Source organism: Diorhabda sublineata, chromosome 4 (assembly GCF_026230105.1).
Source record: "Diorhabda sublineata isolate icDioSubl1.1 chromosome 4, icDioSubl1.1, whole genome shotgun sequence".
In the NCBI taxonomy this organism is placed as follows: Eukaryota; Metazoa; Arthropoda; class Insecta; order Coleoptera; family Chrysomelidae; genus Diorhabda; species Diorhabda sublineata.
This window is the reverse complement of record NC_079477.1, coordinates 24,504,434-24,529,051: the sequence shown is the minus strand read 5'-3', so window position 1 is coordinate 24,529,051 and position 24,618 is coordinate 24,504,434. Positions and strand designations below refer to the sequence as shown.

Genomic DNA, 24,618 nt, shown 5'->3' with positions numbered 1-24,618 from the left:
CACACATATGATTCGATGTGAGGAACTTTAAAAATTGGGTTTCAAAAGTCAAAAAAACCGATTTTTTGCAAATATTTTCCACATAGCTCGTTTTTTATAGGTTTCACGCTATTTTTATCCATTATCAATATTGTAGAGCATTGAATTCTTCACAAACTTTGATTCAAAAATTTTTTCATACAGTCAATCGTTTCTGAGATAGAGGACGGTTAGAATCCCGTTTGAAATCAACTGGTAGTCCCGATCAAAATAATTTAGTTTATAGATTATTGCTAAAAATATAATTTCCATTTTTTATTAACAATTACATTATATTTAAATATTTTTTGCTCAATTAATTATTTATTTATCCCATCAAGTATAAATTCATTTAATACCACTTACCTGCCCGTATAGTTTCAAAATCTTAGACAGAAAAATTTTAAACATATTATAATTCAAATCTTATTTATAGTAATTATTCTTAAGTAAATAAGAAATAATAGGATAGAAATAAAAATGTAATTACTGTTTATGAAAAAATGTCGTTCGATACATTTGTGATTGTTAAAATTAAAAAAAAAACAATTAAAACATAATTATGAGGACAATGAATTCTAATTTCTATTTTCTTTTTCTTCATCGTCGTCGTCTTTTTGCAGCTCTAAAATTCCAAGGTCGTTATCGTCTTCAATGATATTTGTTTCCAATTTTTCCATGATTTCTGGATCAAAGGTCCTGTCTTCATTTACATCAGTTTCATATGATACAGCATTAAGACAAGCTTGTCCATTACACTGGCCACAAGCTAAAGAACACTACAGCCCCGCTTTGTTTCCTGGGGTTCCAAATCATGCCCAAGGCAAGTTTTAACTTGCAAATAAACACGATTGAAATGTTGGTGAGCAGCTCCGCTTGTTGGTGGGAGACTTGTTAACTGCACAGGTTTATTGAGCTTTGTTAACTTGACGTATGGTGCATAGCGGAGATGATCGATACTATCCTCAGATTTTGGAACTGCTAATAAGGGTTGCAATCGACTCTCAAATAATCTTTGAACTGGACAGTTTTCTTCTTCAAATGATGCAGCAAGTTCATCAAAATTATAAACTTTTTCAAATGTTCTTAAAAACGTTAATTTGCTTTGTTAAAGAGCGCAGAAGTCGTGCCACAGTCACTTAGTGCATGTAGAAACAATTATTTATAATTATGTATTTAGCAATAATTTATAAACTTTATACGAGATTATTTTGATCAGGACTACCAGTTGATTTCAAACGGGATTCTAGCCGCGCGCGATCTGCCCTGTATCTCAGAAACGATTTACCATATGAAAAAAGATGTAATCAAAAGTTGTAGAGAATTTAATGCTCTATAATATTGATAGAGAATACAATTAATGTAAAACCCATAGGAACCGAATTATTTGCAAAAAATGTGCAAACAATCGTATTTTTTGACTTTTGGCCCCCGTTTTTTAAAGTTGCTCACATCGAATTATATGTGAGTTTTGAGAGGACTTTCAATATGTTAAATGAACAAGTTCAAATGATTTTATAGCTGGGTATCTCGATTTTCCGAAATTCTTGCCTAAATGTACCTAAAATGACTGGGCTATTCAGTGAGACGGTCTGGAATAGAAGAAGAAATAAAAGAAGAAGAATAATACTTCTTCTTTTTTTCTCTATACTAGACTAAGAACTTATGTACCACAAATCAAATTTTTTACTACAATTGGATATAACAAGACGGGAATATCCAAGAGAAATGAAATGATTGTTGTTAAAAATTCGGGCGTATTTAAATGAACGTCCTATATTCTATAATTCGAATTAATCACCTATCTACATATTTTACCTAATAGCCTAAACAGGCATTTTGTGACATGATGATTAACATGATAAAATTTACTATCAACCATAAACAATAACAAGAAATCAAAATTTTTGCACGTAGGCTAATGCTGACTTGGAATTCGCATGAAGCGATTTAATATTTATTATTTCCTCTTGATAAAATACCATCTATATCTCAATTGGAAATATTTATCAGAAGTTTGATTAATGTTTATATAACAAATTGTTTCTTACAACGTAATTAAGATAACAAAGAAGTTATGGTATTGGTGCAACACTATCAAATTTCTTTATATAATAATAAAAATTACTTATGGTTTTATCCATACTATGAATCTCTCCATTAATTTTTTTCAATAATTTTGAAAATAACTCATTACAGCCTCAGTCTTTTGTACGTACCTTCTTAATTTGAGCGTTTCTGCTGATTTAAGCAGTACATTAAGACAAAAACGTTCTATACAGTCAGTAGTCTCAATCAATTTTGAATTGCTCTGAAAATAAAAACTGATAATTATTAATCAGTGTTTGAATTTACCCAAATTTCTGGATTGTATAAGGCCGCCAGGAAGCAATTCATGGAGTCTCGTTGAAGATAAAGAACTATTAAAAGCATGCGACAGATTAAAAATATTTATTTCCATTCAAAATTCATAAATGAAAAGTGTAAAGTCAATACTGTCACAGTTTTAATTTATAAATCGCAGATGATACCATGGTAGTGGCCAGTAGCCTATCAAAACTTCAATCTCTTAAGGACGTTATTGTAGAATATAGTGAGTAATTCGGCCTTTATACGAATCCGTCCAAATCCAAACTATTGGTATTCTCAAAAATACAAAGAAACGCCACCCAAAGACTCCATGGAGGTATCATTGGACACGTGTCATTTCTAAGATACCTGGGCACGCTCCTCAATCAGCAATGCGACCCAAAACTCGAAATCAGATCAAGAATTGAGCGAGCGCGGAAAACTCTGAGCAACATGAGGAAACTTCTAATAAGCCGCAACCTCAGCCTGGAACTCCGGACCAGAATGCTTCGCTGTTACATTTTTCCTGTTCTTCTTGTACAGATGCGAAAGTTGGACCATGGATGCGACCATAGAGAAGAAAATTTTGGTGCGTTCCAAATGTACGCCTACAGGCGAATGTTGCGGATATCTTAAATGGAACATAAGACAAACATAGAGGTCCTACAGCAAATGGGTAACTTCTCACGACAATCAAGGAGATAAAGTTGCAGTACCTAGGACATATAATAGAAGGGAAGATCGAACGAAAACGGTCGGTCGGCCGTAGACAAAATTCATGGCTGAAAGTCTTGCGCAGATGGCACGGAAGGACGCCTACAAAAATTTTCAGAGCTGCTGTTTCTGGAGCGAGAATAGCCATTTCATATAATTAATTCTGTCTCTATAAAAACTCTCCATCAAGTATGAAAGGAACGAACTTTTTATTCTCGAAGCCTCTTCAAAACAGTTCAGAATTTGAAATAAAAAAAAATTTATTGCATGAATGAATGAATGGTGTTATCGAAAACACGAGATAAAATTTTCGACATCTATAAAATTCTAGGAAATTCTAGATCTTTCAACAATATTTGAAAGCACTCCTTTATATTCCAGAATAATATGGAAGATTGTTCTTTCTACTGTAAATGGGAAATGTTTTTGTTACCTACTTGTTTAGTTTGTTTTTGAAGCTAGAAATAAGTAATTTCTACAAACAGAACATTCTAGAGTATTCAGAAATACCCAAGATCATTTATATCATTTTAGAACAAACAAAAATAATCTAGAATATTGTAGAATATTCTAGAATTGAGTTTAGAAAATTTGGAATGCAAAGGAAATCCTCCAACAGTTGTATATTCAAAACTAAAGAAGGGTAAAAGTTTTAAAATGGCAAAATAAGCAAGATTTTCTTATGATTTCGAGTACACATAAATCAGGGATGACAGAAGTAATTACACAAGAGGTAGTAAAGAAATTTAAACCTGAAATGGTAGCTGAGTCTAACAGGTATATGTCCGCGTTGACAGAGCACATCAAGAAAAAGTATTTGATGGTACATGAGAGTGTTCTTTCATCTTGTGGACCTTTGCATATGGAACGGAAATTGGTTGCTAAATAAAATAATTAAAAAAAATTGTCTTTTGCAAGTAAAACAAGTATCATCCGATCATTTTCCACATAAAGAAGAAAAGAGAAAAAGGTGTGAGTTGTGCAGCCAACAAAAAGGAAGAATGACCTAGTATTCCTGTTTGGCATCTGAGGACAATAAAGGTCCTATAGGATCGTCTTCCTGCTTTGACATATGGCACAACAATATAAAATAGTATTTTTTGAAAAAATTAATGTTTCATTCCTTCTCTTATATTTCTATTTTTTTATTTGAGTGCTTTTCTTAAAAATTATGAGTTTTTTTACAAATATATACATTTAAAAAACATATGTTGTTATTATTATTATTAATTTTGAGCATAAAATCGTAAAATGTGTAGCATTATCTTCATAATATTAATTCTCATTATTGTTACATGTGGTTATTTTGATATTTTACCTTAAACCAGTCATGTCAAAGATACGGCTCACGGGCCGCTTCCGGCCCCTATGTGTCACAGAAAGAAGAATCATGTTTTTTATAGCTTTTAGGCTTCATTCGATTCCTCTACGGATGTTTTAAATACTCGAACTCTCAAGTCTTCGTCGTTGTAACTAAATTACAACAGAAAACATCAGGGAATTTTGTGGGGTTCCGCTGTATAATTCATCAGGAATAATTGACATATAAACATTTAAAAATGGATCATGTAAGTTCAGGCAATTTTTATAAAATTTGGACAAAAAGTTTTCTGATATCTTTTATTTCACCGAGAAATCGTTTTAGAAAAAAATTTTGTAAGCTTTCATGTTAAAAATAGGTAAACCAATTGATTATGACAATGACTGGTGAATGGATTGTGTTTCTTTTGGTAGATATGAATAAACACTTTAGTCATCTGATTAAAAAGCTACAGGGTAAAAATCTGATTGTCACTCAAATGTATTCATATATTCAAGCCTTTCAAATAAAGTTAGAAAATCAGGTAAAAAATCAAACTTTGGGCCATTTCCTTTATTTAAAATCATTTGGCACTATGAACCAAAAAAATTGGATGAATGTTCTCAACTTCTGCAAAATTTGATTACGGAATTCAACAATCGTTTTTCACAGGCACCAGTTCATTTGCAAGTTAATAGATCTTTAATAGGATGGTATTTTGAAAGAAAAATTCAATGAGATTAACGCTCTTACATTTTATACACAATATTTCAAGATATTGGAATTAAAAAAGCATGCAGCACGCATTCTCTGCATGTTTGGTAGCACCTATTTATGTGATCAGATGTTTTCCTTCATGAAAATAAATAAGAACAAACATCGCACAAGACCTACGATTGAACATCTCCAATCAATTCTTAAAATAACTACAACGAATATGATTCTCAACAACCGTATATTATAAATTTATATAATTCAATAAATAAAATATTATAATAATTGAGCTAATTTTTTTTTATTTTCAATCTGGCCTAACTACGAATTGAAAATTTAATATATGGCCCTCTGCAAAATTGAGTTTGACACCTCTACACAAATTTGTGACCTTACATAATAACACATAACACAAAAAAAAGATAAAGTAACAACAAAAAGTAAAAAAAAAACCGAAAATATTTTTTTCTACGACCGTGCGTTTTAACCCACTTTCCCGCACGCATTTTAGTTTTGAAAGTGTCACTTTCCCGCACTAGTGCGGGAAAGTGACATTCTTCAAAGGAGAAACAACTATTAAATCACCCGGGTTCGATATCAGTTGCTATGACAACCCAAGCATGTAATTGTTACTAAAACGTCAAAGTTGTTCAAATCGCCTTGGAAGTGACCGAGTAAGAACAATCTTCTTCTAAATTAAACCACATTAAACCAAATCCGATACAATAATATTAATGGATTCATCCGACGAAGAACTTTCCGAAGCCATTTTGAAAGCTGCAAATGAAGCTAATTCCGAGCTGTTACCTGCCAAATCCAGACTAAGGTATGAGAAGCAATACGACCATTTTGTTACATGGTGTAAGGAGAAAGGGGCCAAAACTTATAAGGAAGAGGTATTTTTGGCGTATTTTTCAGACCTAAGTAAGGTTTTGAAATCTAATACATTATGGTCCCGCTATTCGATGGTAAAAAGTTTAGTAAAAATAAAACAAAATTTGGATATAGGAAACTTCCATAAGCTAACGTCGTTTCTTAAACAAAAAAATATTGGTTTTCGAGCACAGAAAGCACAAGTTTTTACCAAAGAAGATATATCCAGGGTTATGCTAGCTCCCGATGAAGTATACCTGATGGTTAAAGTGAGTACCATTTTTGCACTGGCTGGCGCTCTCCGCAGATCCGAGCTTGTAAATACCACTGTCGACGACATTCAATATAAAGGCAACTTAATTGTTGTGAAAATTTCTGATTCCAAAAATCATTCGTCAAGATCATTTGTTTTATCTGAAGAAATAAATGATGGAACCTATTTGACGCTGTACAGAAAATACGCAGATTTACGACCACCTACCACTTTTATTCATTATAAGAATGGAAAATACTCAGTTCAATGTGTTGGCTTAAACACTTTTGGTAAGATGCCAGCAGAGATTGCCGCATATTTACGCCTACCTAATCCGGAACGTTATACAGGACACAGTTTCAGACGTTCTTCGGCAACGTTCCTAGGTAGCTGGGTAGCTGGAAGTCTACTACTGTCGCTGAGAGCTATTTGGAGAACTCCAAGAATCAGAAGAAAAAAATTTCAAATAAAATTCTCTGTACTACAAATGACTTAAAACCGTTGTCGTCACCGTCATCTTTATGCGAACGTCATCTACCTTCCAATTGAAACCAAATAACTCCACTGGGCCGGCAATTCTTACTGGTCTACAGAATGCAACAAATTGTGTTTTCAATATCAATATTTATAATAATTAGTAGTTTTTAGTTATATTTTTGTAGTTTTGTATAAATTTTGTATATTATTATGTTTGTTGGAATAAAATAACTTTTGAAAAATGGGTTGGTTTACTTTTTTGTATATACGGTCGTAGAAAAAATAATGTTCCTAACTCATACGTAAAGTGTCTTTCCCGCACTTGACCGCTTGCCCGAACTCCGCTCCGCGTCGTTCGGGACAACTGCAGTCGCGTGCGGGAAAGTATCACTTTCCACACTTGTTAGGAAAATAACTATTGTCTAAAGTTATTTTACACGAGCAAAAAAGTAGTTGGTTTATAGTATCAATAAATTTAGGAATAGCGGTCGTGAACGTGTTAAAAAATATTTTGATTAATATGAAATATTGATTAAGGTTCCATGGGATACATCTAATTACATATTACTTAAATATAATACTTATTTTAATAAGTACATTTATAATTCTACGGAGATCATTCTTTTAAAATAAATTCACTTAAGCATGTAGAAACGTGTATAATTTTTAGTATTTCTCCGTTTCAGCTCGATTCACGTGACGAACTTTCGATATCAGTGGTGGATACAAAATGGATTGGGATTTTTGACGTTTTCTAATCCCAAGAAAGCCGCCACCATGTTAGGGGCAGCATCCGCATCCACGTTCAGCTAATATGATTTTATTGGTTACTGCATTACTGCTATTCAGTACCGGTTTAGCAGGTAAGAAAGCAAAAGCATCCGTAACTTCTCATTTCACACATATATATTATAATGTATAATATACAATTGAGGCACTCGTAGAATTCTGGTGCCTATCTGCTGAGCAAACAAAATTATCGACTTTTACTTTCTTCTGCACATGTTTCATATAAAATGGTTAGAGAAAATAGAACGGAAACACCATAATACTCGTTCGTGATCAAATTGGTAGATTTTTTTTCGAAAACACCTAACCTTAAACTTTTATAATTAGCGAGAAATGTCAATGTCAAAACCTAACGTGATTCATGATAATTTCCACTGTCAAAAACCTTGACTTCTGAAAACTTTCCGTGTCAAAACTTCTCCACGTCTCGTCATAAGCCACGATACCATTTAGTGATAAATCACCATGCACATTGTGGACCTACAAAAATGTCAAAGCTCGCCCCATTCATTTTTCTTAATGAATATTTGTTAACAATTTTGGCACCTATCTTGAACACAATTCGTAGAAGCGTTTGTGATACAGAATACATTTCTTCAATTGATCCTATACTTTGTATCCAATTCACATTATGGGACTAATCACTAGCCCAAAACCAGTATTTAACTGCTTCGGATCCGTTTTTTAGTGATTTTCAAAAAACATTTTTACGATGACATCAATTCTTATTTAGTAGTTTTAACAAAATCCATTCATAACCACAAAGCTTAAAACTAAATATTGGGTAGGTGATTTATAACGAATAACCTCGTATATATGATATTTTCAAAATATACTGACCACACTGTACAATATACTGAAGTTAGTGGTAACCTAATTTTGTCATATATCATTAAAATTATGTGAGTACTCAAGTTTTGGAAACCGCCGTATCAGCATTTCACTTTTCCCTCGACTCGAGAGCATTTGAACAGCTACTAACACAAAAGGAAATTTAAGGTCTGTGACCCTAAACAAGACAAAAAGTAGGTCAAGATATATAGAGACTCCCTTTCGTTCTGCCTGGTGCAAAAATAAATTCTCGTTTTTGAAATAACACAAAATTGTATGTAAATATGAGTGATATTTTTAAACAATCAATTGTTCTTAACTGTTCTTTCTTTTCTTTTCAAATTTAATGTTGGTCTCTATTATCCATTTACTTCTTCTGTCTTCTACTTAATTTCTTCATGTTACATCGTACATACTCTGGGTGAGACTGATCTTCATTATCAACAGTAAAATATTGGGTAGCAGAGTTTATACGACGACCACCGGAGACCAGCATAGCAGTGGTCGACCAGATGAGGGGACAACTCTAGAAATGTTGAAGACAATCCACAAAGCGGAGCTAAATGATTGTGGACTGAAAGTGAGAGAGCTAAAAAGTGCAGTACATCGCATAACCATGGATAAAACGTGGAACCATCACTTCACACCCGAAACAATAGACCGAAATGGGAGCATCGGATCCAAATAGGGCAATGACCGCTCCATCTGCAGACCAAGGCATGGCGTGGGATAATTTTTATTAAGAAAGGAAAAACTATCAACGGCGAGTATTATGAGAACTTATTCCAACGTTTGAAGGAAGATTGATTAAGAAGAAAGTGTTGTTTCATCACCAGCTCACACATCCGTTATTGTAATGGCCAAAATTAATGAATTGAAGTTTGAATTACTACTTCATGCTCCATATTCGCCGGATTTAGCCCCCTCGGATTATTTCCTGGTCCCAGACTTCTTATTATGAAAAGGGTATCGAATTTATTGAACATCGATGCCAAAAGATGATTGCGTTGAAAACTAAATATAATTTTTCTAAAGTCTTTCTGTTTTCTTTGTTGGGCCAGGTACTTCTGAAACCATCCTCGTATATAGAATAATCAAGATAGTAGTCACGAATGAATCACTCTATAAAGAGATCTGAGGAAAGCGAGTAAATGTACGAAATCAATTATCAATATATCGCAATATACAGAGTGTCCCACCATGAGTTAAAACTATCTGTATATGGCAAAATACTTATAGTAAAATCATGAAAATGTCTACGTTTGGGTTTTGGGATACGATCTTTTTATCAAAAATATTTTCAAAGATGGCCAACTTCCGGTTCTACCTGACGTCGACTGATACTTTGTTATTTTAAATAGAACACCCTGTATATTAATACTTTATTGAAATCAACATAAAATTTTAGTATCCTTTTGTCTAAAAACTTTTTTCGAAAAATGCATACTTTTTGAGTTATTGATTTTTTTGTAAGAAATTTGAGCGTTTGCTTTAAGCAAATCAGACGTATTTGAATATTAACAAATTTTCCATCTTATACAGGGTGTGTATAAAAAGAGTTCAAAATTAAACTCTATATATATATATATATATATATATATATATATATATATATATATATCAAATTTCTTCATTTTTTCAAATAGAAGCACCGGTTTTTTTCATTTTAATGCATTCAGGGGTAAAAAATAAGGGAAATTCATGTATACTTTCCTATACCTAAACCTTATGCACGGAAAAATAAAAAAAAATAAATAAATTTGATATTTATGAAGTTAAAATTTGAACATCCTTTATAGACACCCTGTATAAAATGAAAAAATTTTCAACATAGATTCGAATACGTTTGACCTTGCTTAAAGCAATCGAATGGAGATCATTTTCATAGCCTTAAGGGTATTCTCGTAAAAAATTTTTTATAACGGTCTGCAACGGTCAAATTTTTTACAAAAAAATTAATAACATAAAATAAATAAAATAAAAAGTACGGATTTTTCGAAAAAAGTTTTTAGACAAAGTATAGTAAAATTTCACGTAAATTTTAAAAATATATTAATATATAGGGTGTTTTACTTAAAATAACAAAGTTACAGTCGACTTCCGATAGAAGCGGAAGTCGGCCATCTTTGAAAATATCGTATCCAAAAACCCAAACGTAAAAATTTTCATGGTTTCATTATAAGTATTTTACCATATACAGATAGTTTTAACTCGTCGGGGGTAACCCCTTATATGATATTAAAATAATTTATTGACATACAATCGTGGTATATAAAAAATAAACGAAATATTCCCATATTTGTTGAATAAATTTCAATTAATCCTAAAAAGTATCCTTTTTGTAGCTTTTTCGCATCCTCAAGCCGTTAACAGAATGAGAAGTTATGTAAATAAATTTTCATTTCTGTGGTACATATAAAAGAGAAAGTTTCAACCCTAAGGGGACGATGATTACCACTTTGACCTACCACATAACCCCTCATAAACGCCTCTTAACTTATGTTTGCTTAAAACCAGTACAGTTATTTAAAATATCGTTTAAAATTAACATTATTCTGGTTAAAGATATTTCATTTATTTCTGTAGGCTCCAAATGTGTCCAAACTCTAGTAACATCGAAAAATGAATTTTATCTCGCTCAGGCATTGAAATATCTTTACACGAAGATTTTTCTGACATTTTTCTATTTTCTTTTTCAGGTTCGATGCCCGGAGGACCCGGCGTTCCCGAGAATATAACTGTGACTTTTCTCAATCCCACGTCCGTTCGCGTTTCGTGGGCAACTTCCGTTGAAAACGCGGATAAATATGACGTTACGTATAAACCGACGGGTGCCAGGTATGTACATCCCCCAAAAACCCAAAGGATTATCTCTTACTTTTGTATAGCTTTTTTGTCGTCTTTGTGTTCATTTACAAAATAAATCAAAAAAAGGTTATATTTCGTTGGGTTGGTTAGGTCAATTCAATGCAAACGTTTTGTTGGATTACCTTCCATGTTTTTTATTTTCCTATGGTGTACTACAGCACATGATTTCAAAAAAAAGAAGAGAGACCTAACCGAGAAGGAGAAAACCGATCAATTTATTAATATTTTTGACGTTTTGGTCAAAATTAGAACAAAATTAACAAAACAACAGACGAATTTGTGTTATTAAATTTTTCAACTATTCTCTTCGACATGTATAAAGGACACCTAGAAATAATTATTACTATATAGGTACAAAAATAAAACATGGCATCAGCGTGACTTCAACCTATGACCTCTCACATGTGAGCCGCGTACTTCAGCCACTACACTACGGAGACCTTAATAATACGTTTTTTACGCAATATTATTAAGTGAATTAATCATTTGTGAATGAATAGAAAACGAGTGTGGGTGAAATCTCAACAAGCTGTTCGATATATTTTTAACTTTCTTTGAGTATTCGTAATGCCGTTCTGGCTCTAGTTAAATATTGTAAATTCATCCACTGCATAAAGAACTAAAAGAAAACTTCAAAATATCAACTTCATATGAATTTAAACTCACTTTTTACATGTTATTGTTATTTTTTTTGTCGTAAGCATCAACTGTTAAGTTATTTCACTCTCTTAAACTTTTTTTTATCACTAATTCTGTCGACACCACTGAGAAATAGCGTTTCAAAGTTACTTCTGGTTTCTATGCTCGATTGGCTGATTGTAATCAGCTATTAATTGCAGGCTAGAATTTCGAAACCTTCCATATAATTGTTTCGAAGCTTTCCCATTACAAAGGACACATTTGAACCCAAAGTTCACTATTTCCCTTTTCAAGCTCACTTGAATAGATATCGTTTGTACAATCAGGGTAATGAATAATCAGCGGCGTTATCAAAAATTGTTTGGGAGGGAATGAATTAGTATTCAGTTATTATTTGCTAGAATTTCTTTTGTTTCTTAACTATGGTTACTTCGAATAATTTCTTCCACTGATTTGATGATATTTGCAGAATTCATCCCGCACATGGATCGTCCCCAGTGAAACAACTTATACCAATTTTTAATTGTTGAAAATAATGTACAAAAAACATCGTCACCATACTCATTTAGTTTTTAATATGTGTTAATTTTATAGCTTCGGGAAATTCAATTTGAGATATTTTTCAGAACAGCTTGACTGAGTTATCATTCGAGCTCTACTATAATAATTGGCTCTAAAACTGTTTCGAACGCACTCTATATCAATATTTTATAAATACTTATGTTTACTCCCCGTATAAAATTCGGTAAACATGTAACAAACCATCAGTCTACGTGGACTCGTCATCTCCACTGTTTACCAATGAAAATATCCTGCCAGAGACAGTCTGCGCTAAGCAGTGGCGTGGATTGATGAGATTAATTCAATTCATAATTTTTTTGCTGTGGATCATTTGCAGCACCGAAAGACATGTAAAGAAAAACTGAAATCATTTGACAAAGCTACTCAATATTTAATGCGTAGGGCAATTTATAGTTTATATAAAGAGAACAGGGTTGCAGCATTTAGAAGTAATACAGAAAATGGTAGCAGATTATTCAGATTTCCAATTTAGAAATATTGCGTCAAGTTTTTTCAGCATGTGGTTTTAAACACAAAAAACTGACTAAATATTGACTCTAGTTCAGACGATTCTGACTACAATGATCATTTATAAAGATACTTTGGAATTGAAATGTTTTTGTTTTATTTGCAAAGAATTTATTTTGGTTTTTGTAAAAAGAAGCGAATGGGGTACAAAAACGGCTCAGTTCACGTCTGGTACCCTGCTTAAACAAAACTCCCTACAGGCAGGTACATTTTACACCTCTATTTACGTTTTATTATTTAATAATTGTAGCAGGTTAACAAGGTATAATAATGATTTTTTTACAATTTCCAAGCAGTATTTTTGACAAATTTTTCTCTTAAATTATGAAAAACACTTAAATAGTTGTTTTTTCTTATTGTTTTCTCTTCTATAGTCTAAAATTATCAGTACAATCAATTGTAAGACGTGAAGGAATCACAAGTTCAGTTAAGTTCAGTTAAGTTATTAACTAATAACATAAATAATTCACTTTATCTACTCCTATTGATTAATATATTGATTATTTAACCGTTTTAGAGCAATTAATACTATTATAACTCATCATAGTAATACTGGAAAAGTTCTTGTAAAGATTTACGAACTGTATAACAAGATGGCCGTGTCAATACTAGATTATTTCAAATTTCGTATTGAAAAAGATGAATTTAGTGACAGAAAAGTCCAAAAACGGTTTCTTCTGCGTGTGATATTACGAACATAATCTAATCCAATCTAACATTTTATCTCGTCCACCTCTTCGGTGTGATTTTTCAAATCCAAAAGGATTTCTCGTTTCATCTTTACGATGCTTTCGACATTAATCAGCCTTGGGATAAAATCCCTTCGAGTCCTATTTCTACCTGTACCAATATCAGGTTCGGAGGTCGCATGCATCGTAATAACCTATCGATTTGTCGACGTGGTGGTTTTTCACGGGATAACACGACTGGACTTCCATGAAGAGGAATCAGTTGTTTCGAGTTTTAAATGAAAACGGTATACAAAAATTCTATTTACGTATTATTTTTTGTTCGATACTATCAAGAATTTTTTAAATTTGATGTGTATCTAAAATAGGCGCGGTTTCAAGGGGGTCATGGGGGTAACCACCCCATCCAAACTTTCAGGAAGGAAGCGAAATTGAAGGAAGACAACTAAGCAGGAGCTCTGGGTATCATAGGGCTGAAATATCCTTATAGAATATAATAGGGCGGTATAAGGCACGCAAAGGTGATACCATATAAAAAAATGCTGCTTCGTTTGTACCAGCTCTTTTTTTTTATTTCAATTTTTGATCCCATCCAAACTAAGAATCTGAAACCATGCTTAAAACGAATCTGTCTATCATTAGATCCCAGAAGTACCTGGCCTTACCTATAGTTGTGGTAGTTGCTGTATTAGAAAATACAGAGTATATACGAGGCCTGTTTTTTATTTCAATCTTCGATAGACTATAATTAAAAAATTAATTCATATAAAACAATAATTTTATCATCAAAAGATTGGTACACCTACTGGTTACTTTTCGACACAGACATTTGTCATATATGTGAAAAGGCTTTTCAATACACTCTTCAAAGAAAGTAGCCGCCAATGAATTCAACTACAAAACAGACCTTGAAACTTTTGATGTTTTCTTTAACCATTCTGTCAACTAGTTTAACCAGGTCATCTGAAACGACAGATTTGCATCCTTCGCCCTCTTCATCATGCACATCATTACGGCCATCTTTAAACTTTTGACAGCATTAATGCACAACACCATCACTCATAAAGTTTTCCTCATACACACGACCCATTCTCCGATGGATTTCTGCAGCTTCAGCCTGTAGAAAACAAATCACACTTCGCAATTCACACTTAGCGGGAGCATCAATAATGGCGTACATGTTTACGTGGCTGTAGCACAACGCCAACTGACGCCTGAATGTCTTCTGCCTGCGTAGCATCCACACAGAGCGATCGGAGGTTGAAAAAAAACCAAGCATACCTGAAGTTTTTTACCACGAAACGTCTTTAAATAATATAGTAACTTTGAATATTAGTTTACCAGTGGTATAAACGATTTAATAATAAAAGGATTCAGTTGATACCGAGGAATTGCCACGAAAATACTGGAAAATATTTCTTGTTTATTACATTATAAGAAATTATATGTTGTTGTTAATTTGTCTTGTTTATAGAGACCATAAGAAGGTTTTAAGTCTCGTTTTATATCCACAGATGAAATTAGGGTGACTTCGGTTCCAAGCCCTAAACCCCGTTAAAACTTATTGACAATCAAGTATATAAAAACTGTAAATAGTTTTCACAACTTGTATGAATCGATTTACTCTTTAGAATATTTAATAAAAATTTATATTCATTGACTTGTTTATAAAAAATAATCAATTACTATAATTGTGACCACGGCCGCACCTTTTGACCGTGAATTCCTCAAATATTTTATGTGTAGTCAATATTAGCACACCCTCAAAGAACGTCCTTAATAGAGTGGGATAATTTTTGGAGGGAAAATTATATGGAAAACGATTGACATGGAGAATACTCGAAAAATTTACGTTGAGATAATCAATTAACAAAACCAGTTAGGGAAAGCAGAAAATTAAAATATCAAAGAATATAGGAAATTGAGGACGTTTCAGGACAATCTCCTGCTGCAAACATATATATGGATATATTCGACAGGAAATAATACAGATAGAAAGATGATTAAGGGCAGGTGTGAGACAAAGAAAAAGCAGAAAATTGTCATTACTCATCAAATACATACAAGGTGTTTTAAAAAAATGTTATCCCGTCTCTAGCATAGATAGAAAACTGGAAATTATTTAGGGTTTGCTCAATAAAAAAATTTGTATTCGACACAAATGGCGTTGAAGAAAAAAAATTACTTCCGAAAACGATACACAGTATCGAGTTGTATTAAGAGTACCTTAAATTAAATTGAAAAGTTATGTTCAATACTACTTAGTACAAACCTTGTAACTAGCTCCCTCTATGAGTGTCAAACATAAAAATAAATTCATCATCTAAATGTTCTTGATTTTAAGTCTCTTCTGTTTTGAAATTAGCTTTTTTTAATAATTTTTCGAGGAACAATAAATGTTTCGACTTTTCTTCAAGTCTTTATCAAAATATGATATTGACACTGACATAGGGCAGACCTCTCAATATGTACAAAATAGATTAAGAAGTCATCAATATGATAAAAATAATAAAACTGCGTTAACTAACCATGAAATATAAAAAAAACATAAATTCAATTATAAAGATCTAAATAATTTAAGTAAAATTTATAGCTCTGTTTTGTGAGTTCCAAAAAAACTACAAATAATTTGATTTATTAAGTACTGCTACATATTTACGATGTAATTTTTTTATTAGAACATTTTCTATTTTGATTTTATTCTTATTTTGATGTTCATGATGTGAATGATCAATTGATTAATGGTAAGACCACACTGGAGCAACATGTAGCAACTTGTAGCAATTTTATGTTGCAACGAGTTGCTACATGTTTAAATTCATTAAACATTGACATAAAACAAACTGTCCTCACTAGTGCAACAATGTTAATGAATTTGTACACTTGTCGAATCTCGAAAATTCAGTTGACTACAACATTCTGTCCACACTACTGTAGTTTTGTGACATGATGGAAGAAGACTTATCAACTGCTACCGCGTGATTTCTAATTTTTTGTGGTGATTCACGAAAACGGAGGCGTAAATGTTGGTTCCGTCCAAGTTTGAAGAAAACGGAAGAATATGGTGGACAGGAATTATTATCGGATTTAACGAAAGATGACGTTTTATTAGAACTTCGAACCGATGGGTGCTTAAAAAATTTTTTACGCATCAACAATTTAGATATTCACCAAGTTCACCAAGTTACGAGTTTTTCTTTTTGCCTCTTCCTGAGATAAGCACCCTACAACTGAACAAACTGCATTCCATGCATCATTTTTTAATTCTCTGCATTTATATTTAACATTTTTAGGATTCCAAATACATGGATATTGTCTATAATTCTCAATTAAATTTAAACGATTCTCCGAAGTCCACTTAAACGCTATCACGCGGCAGTCTGTCTACTGTCTAGTCACTCAATTTGCAACAGGTCTAAACTCGCAACAATCCGTCCACATCGAAACAATTTTGCCAAATGTTTCACTTTGTTTCATATTATCCTTTGATCTTTACCGCTAAAAACGGATTTATGCAACATACTACAATTTATGTTGAATCGCAACACCAACTTTATGCAACGCAACACAATATATTCCAACAAATATAAACATTTTATGTTATAACAAGTTTTTGTTGTATTATGTTGGAAAATGTTGCTCCAGTGTGGACGTGCCTTAATATAAACACGCAAATTGTCAGTGTTATTACCTTTTTTTAAGTCGAAACGTCAAATTTTCTCTTTCTTCCAAAATTTTTAAAAAGACTAGTTTTGAAACAGAAAAGAACTAAAATAAAGAACATTTAGATGCATTATTATATCAATAGGTCTAAGAAACAAAAAAATTAAAGAAAAAAATAAATTCATTTGATGTAACAGCTTCCAAAATATAATCGTTTGAAATTTCAACACCATGTTGCCAGTAGTTGCGGTAAAATCGTAAAAAATGTGTACAACGCCCTTTATCTTGAACACGAATGGCCCCAGAATCGGAACCACCTTTTTTGAAACAACCTGTATGTCATGACCATTACTATAAAAATACATAAGTTTATTTTTCTAAATCTTCCTGATTTAGTGTATCTTCTCTTTCAAACTTAATTTTTTCAATAATTTTTCAAAAATTATTAATAAAACTAAGTTTGAAACAGAAGAGACCTAAAATAGAAAAGATTTAGAAACATAAACATATCAAAAAGTCTAAGAAATTAATGAATTTAATACATAAGTTTAAACAATTTCACTTAACTTATAAACGATGTCGTTTTTAAAAAGGCGCAACCTTTCTGTCCAGCTCTTTTGATAATTTATGGTGTCGTGATCCTAATGCCGCAACCCTCAAACTCTAAATATATAATTAATAAACCATTATTGCATAGTAAACATGACAAAAACCGCGTTTTCCTCGACATTTTTCGAGTCGATATTTTTCATAAATAAAAAAGTGGGTAGAGCAAGAATATTAGTAGTTTCTAAAGTGTTTTCAATAAAGTCGGTTGTTTCATCAACTTTAGAGAGTGACTATAACCAGAAATACATTATCTGAATTTGTTTATTCTATTCCGGTATATTATTAAATAAAAAAGTGTCATTAAAAAACAATTAGATCGTCATTAGAAAACATTCTCTACTGAAAACTACTTCTCAATTTCGTTCAATCGGTGAGTACGTATCACTAATATTAATCTAGAAGGTATTAAATATATTAGTGAATGAACAATGTCCTGGAAGATAATCATCCAATATTGTTATAATTCAATTTTACACGCATGCCTTTTAGGCCTATAGCTTGGAAATGTTTCTCATCCATTCTTTCCTATTTCTTCCTTTCTTTCTAATCCTGAATCTCTCTTAAATATTTCATCATCTCTGAGCACCATATTTTCCTTGGTCTTCCTTTTTTCTTGTTCCTCCTAGTTCTATGTCCTTCATTTTTTTCGTTTCTGTAAAATCTGACATTCTCTAAATGTGATCCAGCCACTTTTGGATTTATTATTTTCCTTAGTACCTCCTAGTATCCTTCTGAGTATTTTCCTTTGTCATATATCTAACCACCAAAGGTAGTCTAGTATTATAACATTCGAAGTGTGATGAATTATTTTGTTAAAAACTTCATGTTAATGTTAACTAATGCATCTAAACCGAAGTATTAATAAGTAAAACGGTGTAGCTTGTATAGCTCCAATGAACCAGGTTCTTAGTTACAGAGTGGTGGCGGTGGTGGCCGGAAATTCGGACGCTGTGACCTTGAGCGGCCTCAAGGCCGACACTCAGTATCAGGTGACCGTCGCTGCAGTTTGGGGCGGCAAGAAATACAGGAGTAGGCCAATTGTCTTCCGAACACTGGGTGAGTACAGTAACATAAGACAATCCTCCAAACATTGTGTAATACTCGATAAGCAGTTTCTTGTCGACATATAAATTTCGATTTAGCTAACCTAAAAATCATACTTCATTAGCGACCTGCATGGTTTTCATGTTTTTTAAGTGTTTGAAAAAGCCATAGTGCGGCGCTGCTATCTAGGGATGGATACTGGCATCATAAACTAATTGTACATATTATGTTACGTATTTATCACCACAGACGGATGTATCTAAGCAAAAGTTTCTGTCCAACCCATAATCAATTCATTAAATTTCAAAATAATTCACTTTTAAAAATTTTGTTTCACATTGTCAAGCGTAGGTCGAAATAATGTCTTAAAAACGCATGTTTATATTCTGTCGATGAGTACGACAAGTTGAAACTTGTTATCGACTGGATTGCTTATTATTATTCAACCGTTAATTATTGTTTTGTTGGTTATGATTGTAGTTTAGTCCCTGTGAGACGCAAAAACGTGCTGTGAATCGTACTTGTTGGACAATACATAATTCTCGTGAATTCATTGAGTTTTTAAGTGACTCTACCATTGCCTTTGAATTAAATATACCTCGACATTCCATGGACTACAACGCAAAAAATGTGCCTCTACCAGGAGCTTTGGCGATAGAAAACGGTCAAGGGAGCTTCGAAGGAACTAAACCGTTGAATTTAAACGTATCGATGAATCACGAACCTTGAGATAGCTGCTCAGATCAATGAATTTAGAAAACTGTCTTTGAGTACTTCTACAGTGAAAAGGAGGTTGATGGAGGCAATCTTTTTTGGAAAGATGGCATTGAACAAACTTCTTCCAAGACGTCAAAATAAAATTAGGAGCCTGCAGTGGGTCAAAGAACATAAAAAAGAGGTGAGGCTTTTGGGTCTAGAATAAAAGTGCCTATGCACAGGTCAAAGGAAGAACGGATATTAGATCCATGTGTAATCCTGACTGTAAAACGTGACAGAGTTTAGATGATTGTTTGGAGATGTTTAGGAGGAGAGGCGATGAGAAACCTGATAAAAATTGGAGAACGCTATGAAAAAATACTAAAAGAAAATGTGATACGTTCTAGCCAGCACCTGATCTGCAGAAAATTTATTTTCCAGCATTACAACGATCTCAAGCATTTGTCGAAGCTGTGCAAAGAATATTTGGAAAATTTGGAAAGGAAGAAGACGATTTGGCCGTCACAGTCGCCCGACCTCAACTCGTTTGAATTTTGGGATTATCTGGACAAGGAAGCCATTTCCATTTCACACCTTTGGAATATTCTGAAAAACGAAAGGAAACAAAGATACAAAATTGTTGAAAAACTTCAACATTTCTGCTCTTATAAGTTCATAATAAGTAAAAACGCGATTACTAAACATTTGTGATAAATTGTTTTTTCTTGTAGCTAAAATAATTGTGCTGGTGACGCTTTTGAACCGACAAAACGTTATAAATGATTTTCTGAAATGAGGGTGTATGTATTTTTTGAAAACTTCAACAAAGACACAAAAAAACTTCTATAGAATTTTCAGTAGAGGTATCCACAATAGATTGAATAAAAAAGTTGAATAATTATTTACAATTTCAATCATATCTAGCTCCAATCCTGTGTTCAGTATTTTATTCACAGCCACTACAGTATATAATATTATATATGTATTTACCAATTTCAAATTCATGTATCTTAAATTAGTTCATCAGAAGTTTACTCCAGAACAGCTGTTAAGAAATACATAATAACGAAGGCGGTATAATTGTTTATCATTTCGAGACGTTTTTATGGCTTGCTCAACATATTTGCCAAAGCAATTATTTACCTACCAATTAATTTACAAGAAAACAAAAAATAATTAGTAAAAACACGTAATGATCGTTACCTAAACATATTAAAATGTTTTTGCAACAAATGAGTAAAGTAATACTTTTCTTCACGAGTAGGACGGTTTGACCAATTCCTACGAGTGAAAAAAAAGTTACTTTACTCGCGAGTTTCATAAAAAAAATTTTTTACGTCCATAGACTTAAAAAAATTCGACAAAACCTGATTTAGTTTTCAAATATGCAATAAGTTTCGAGTATTTACTGATGTCTACCTCGTTATTTACCATTAGGGTGCCTTTCAGTTTTGAATAAGTCGATCGAAGTGTTGAAGACTTCCACATTTTGGATTTAGTTTCAAAGTAAGCTAGTAACACTTTTTCTGTGAAGCTGTATATGCCTTTTTTAGTACGCCAATTCATCCATAAAAGAATTATATTCCTTCAAATACTATTCCCTGGATTTCTCAGGGCAAAGAATCATAGTCACTGTAGTTGCCGATTCAACATCTTCTGGTGTGCAGTTGAAACTTTCTTCACTGTTACTTTTTGATGAATTAATTGAAAGAAACGTAAAAAAATAATAACGGACGTAGAAAAATGAAATTATAACCTCTAAAAGAAAAAAGAAAAGAATATGGTTACTAACAATTACCATCCTACTGCTTCAGTGCTAGCCATTGCCAAGAAAGTCGTTAACTAGCAAAGCTCGATATATCTTGAGTCTGCTAAGACCACTCCATCCAGGTCGCCATTGATAGTCACACCTCAGAGAGGTTTAAGGTCAACCTTAAAGTAGCAAAGACCTGGGATACTTTTTTTGCAAAGATGGCTGGCACTGCGGCTCAGGATTTGGTGCTGTTTGGACTTAAATTAATACCATCACCGCAAATTCGCTTTTTGGGTGCTGAAATTGGGAGCATAGTTACGTGGTCAAATTAGTTTCACAAAAACTGAGCTTTATACCTCGCCACAACTTCTCTACAAGGCCCAGATTCGATCATCTTTAGAGTAAATTTAGAGCGTGGCTCTTAAGCTTACCTTGAAGATGCTCGACTTACTACAGAAGAGAGTAATTCGACTTATAGGCGATCCAGAGTTGACCAAAACTTGAACAGCTTAGATCATAAAAGAAAGATACCTGACTTTGTTTTACTGTTACCACCACGAGATGCTCTTCTGAACTATACCAGAGCAGTCTCAGTATCTGCAAGATCTACTTGAGAAGCAGACGTGGTTCAGACGCCTAGAACGACAATTTGTCGGGACTTTTCTTTGAAGAAGTACAAGCCTGTGGAATCAGCTACCGTCGCACGTCTTTCCCGAAAACTACAGCCTACAGAAGTTCAAGATTAATATCCACTGACATCTCCAAGTTGGTTAGCTACTTTATCGATTTCATTAACGAATGCTCTGTGAGCTCCAACATGAACCAGTTATTTATTTATGGAAAAAAGCAAGCACTAAAGAAAAAAGTCCAGTAAAGTTACCTCTGGGTAATGATTTTGAACTTTTTAAGCTGATTGCAGACGCTTGCACTTATTCAAAATATGGAGAATCAATGAATTGACATTCTAGACGTTTGCAGTTGAACTCCATGTTTCTCTAAACTAAAAACATTTTCTTTAAATCTATCTTTTTTGCTCTTGCTGAACAATCCCTTTTCTGGTAAATATATCTAATATTTAGTACGATATCGCAACTATTTCTAAAAGCTCTGGATCGGGATTCTATGTGCCTTCTTCCATTTTCTTTCTCCGGAGTTTTTCCTTTTTTCGGCCCATATGCTCCATCCACACAATCTTTTTTCTCAAAGATAATAAGTAATATTTAGTACGGTTTATCAAGTCTTATTCATGAGCCACGTCTCCCCAAGTAGCTCCTGAAAATTTTCTTCTATGCTCTAAGTTTCTGTTCAACTCTATGTCTCCTATAAGTCAAATTGCTCTTTTTGGTATCGAGTGGAGTATCTTCGAGGAATGCTTAGAAACCGAGCTTCAATTTTACAAGACAACGTAATATAATACAGACAAAGCTCGTCGTAATCTTTGATTTTAACCCAATTTTCACCATTGACATACAACCAATCTATGAACGTAGATGCAGAACTTGATAATAATGATGATAGATGGCGACTCTATTACAAAATATTCTATAGAACTTATATTTGAAGATTGTGCATTAAAATTTCATTCCAATCGATGTACAAGTCCTCAGTTGTTTGCGTGACATTGTGTTTTTTATACATTTACAACTATAAAAACGTAAATTTCGTGTGTTGATTACGATTGAAATGCGCTATCGAAACTTACTTTCGTTCTAATTATTCAAAGATGTAATTTATTCATGAATTTATGTCTGTAGAAGTACCAATGAATAATTGTTATACAAAATTTGTACGAGATATCTCAATAATAAAACCGTCAGGAATGTACAGACTATAGAAAAATTGTGTTAAATATTGACAATGTATAAACGCTTACAAACCAGAATTGTAGGAATAAGCTGGATATCAGGAAAATACCCTTATGGAAATTGGCACAATCATAGATCAAAGCAAGCTGATTAAATGTCTTAATGATCACTAAATATCAAAACCCCCCAACCTGATCGAAACTACCACTGACGTGTCCGAAGCTACCCAGAAAAGAAATTGGTTTTGTCCTATTATTTTGAGACTTGGCACAATGATAGTTCAAAGCAAGCTGATTAGAAGCACGGGACCCCAAATCCCCCTAAAACTAGTCCTGAAGTGTCCAAGGATACCATAAAAGAAGAGATTCTGCACAGTTTCTCTGAAACTTGGCATAGTAATAGTTTGAAGCTTCTAATTAAAAGTCTTCATAGGCTCGTAACTCTTCCAAACCCATTAAAACTACTCCTGAATTGTCCGAATGTACTTTGGGACGAAGGGAAGTTAATTAAAAGTCTCAATCGGCATGAAACTCCCGAAGAGTTTTGTTTTGATGATATGAAGGCAGATTTCATCAGAATTATGCGCATAATTTACACGATTTCTTTCCTAGTATTCGGTATTGCTTTCAAATTTACTTTACGCCTACTATTACATCCGTAAGCTGTGAGCGAAGTTCTAAAAACATTATTCAATATCCTCCATTGGCAATCTGCAATCTTAACGGTATTCAATCGAATTACACATGAAATTAACTCCATAGAACAAAAGATTTCTTCAGCAAATTGATAACTCCAATGTGCATGTTGACTTCTGGTATATACACGTTTTCGTATTTTCTCAAGACCCGGAATTGATGTAAGATGTTCATTAACTGCCCGGCTTAGCTTATCCGCATTGAAAGGTTGATCTAATTTCAAAGACACAGTTGAGAATAAGTAGATTTATGTTGTTTGCCGAGGCGAGATTACATGTTATAATCAGTGACGGAATACCTCAGTAATCTAAGGCTAAATCCTGCTTTTAATTATATTCTGTTAAATCATTTTGTTTATGTCATTTTCTATCCTTAATTGAAATATTATTGTTGGGTTTTTACTAATCGATATTTGGATGAAAAATTCTTTTATGAATTATGATAAAGATTTTTTGATCCATTTTCTATTTTATTTTTAGAAAAATTTTTGTATTTTTGTCTAAATGAGCTCACTGAATCCGACTGGTGTCTAATAAAAATGAAATATGGATAATTTAGCATTTTTCCAACATTTTCATTGATTTCTCATCAAAACACATTTATATATCATTATAGTAATGTTGTTTATTCAGGAATAACTTTACTGAATAACTGAATGTTAAGATTTTCGTACTTATATGAAAATATCTGTTTTTACACACATTTTTATGAATTCCATTTTTTAACAACGTATATAAGACTGCTGTTTCC

General features: G+C 32.9%; 1 protein-coding gene across 3 annotated transcripts in view; it reads left to right on the top strand.

Annotated features, from left to right (window-relative positions):
• Positions 1-24,618, top strand: part of LOC130443217 (uncharacterized) — a 167,543-nt gene that overhangs the window by 58,754 nt on the left and 84,171 nt on the right. Inside the window, exons 2-4 of one of the 3 annotated variants that reach the window (XM_056777738.1) lie at positions 7,385-7,561; positions 11,018-11,156; positions 18,792-18,931. In XM_056777738.1, the coding sequence (XP_056633716.1) occupies positions 7,513-7,561; positions 11,018-11,156; positions 18,792-18,931 (328 nt within the window). In that variant the 5' untranslated portion in view covers positions 7,385-7,512. Of the gene's footprint in view, positions 1-7,384; positions 7,562-11,017; positions 11,157-18,785; positions 18,932-24,618 lie in introns of those variants that run through there. The other 2 variants (XM_056777735.1, XM_056777736.1) reach the window with 2 other exon arrangements.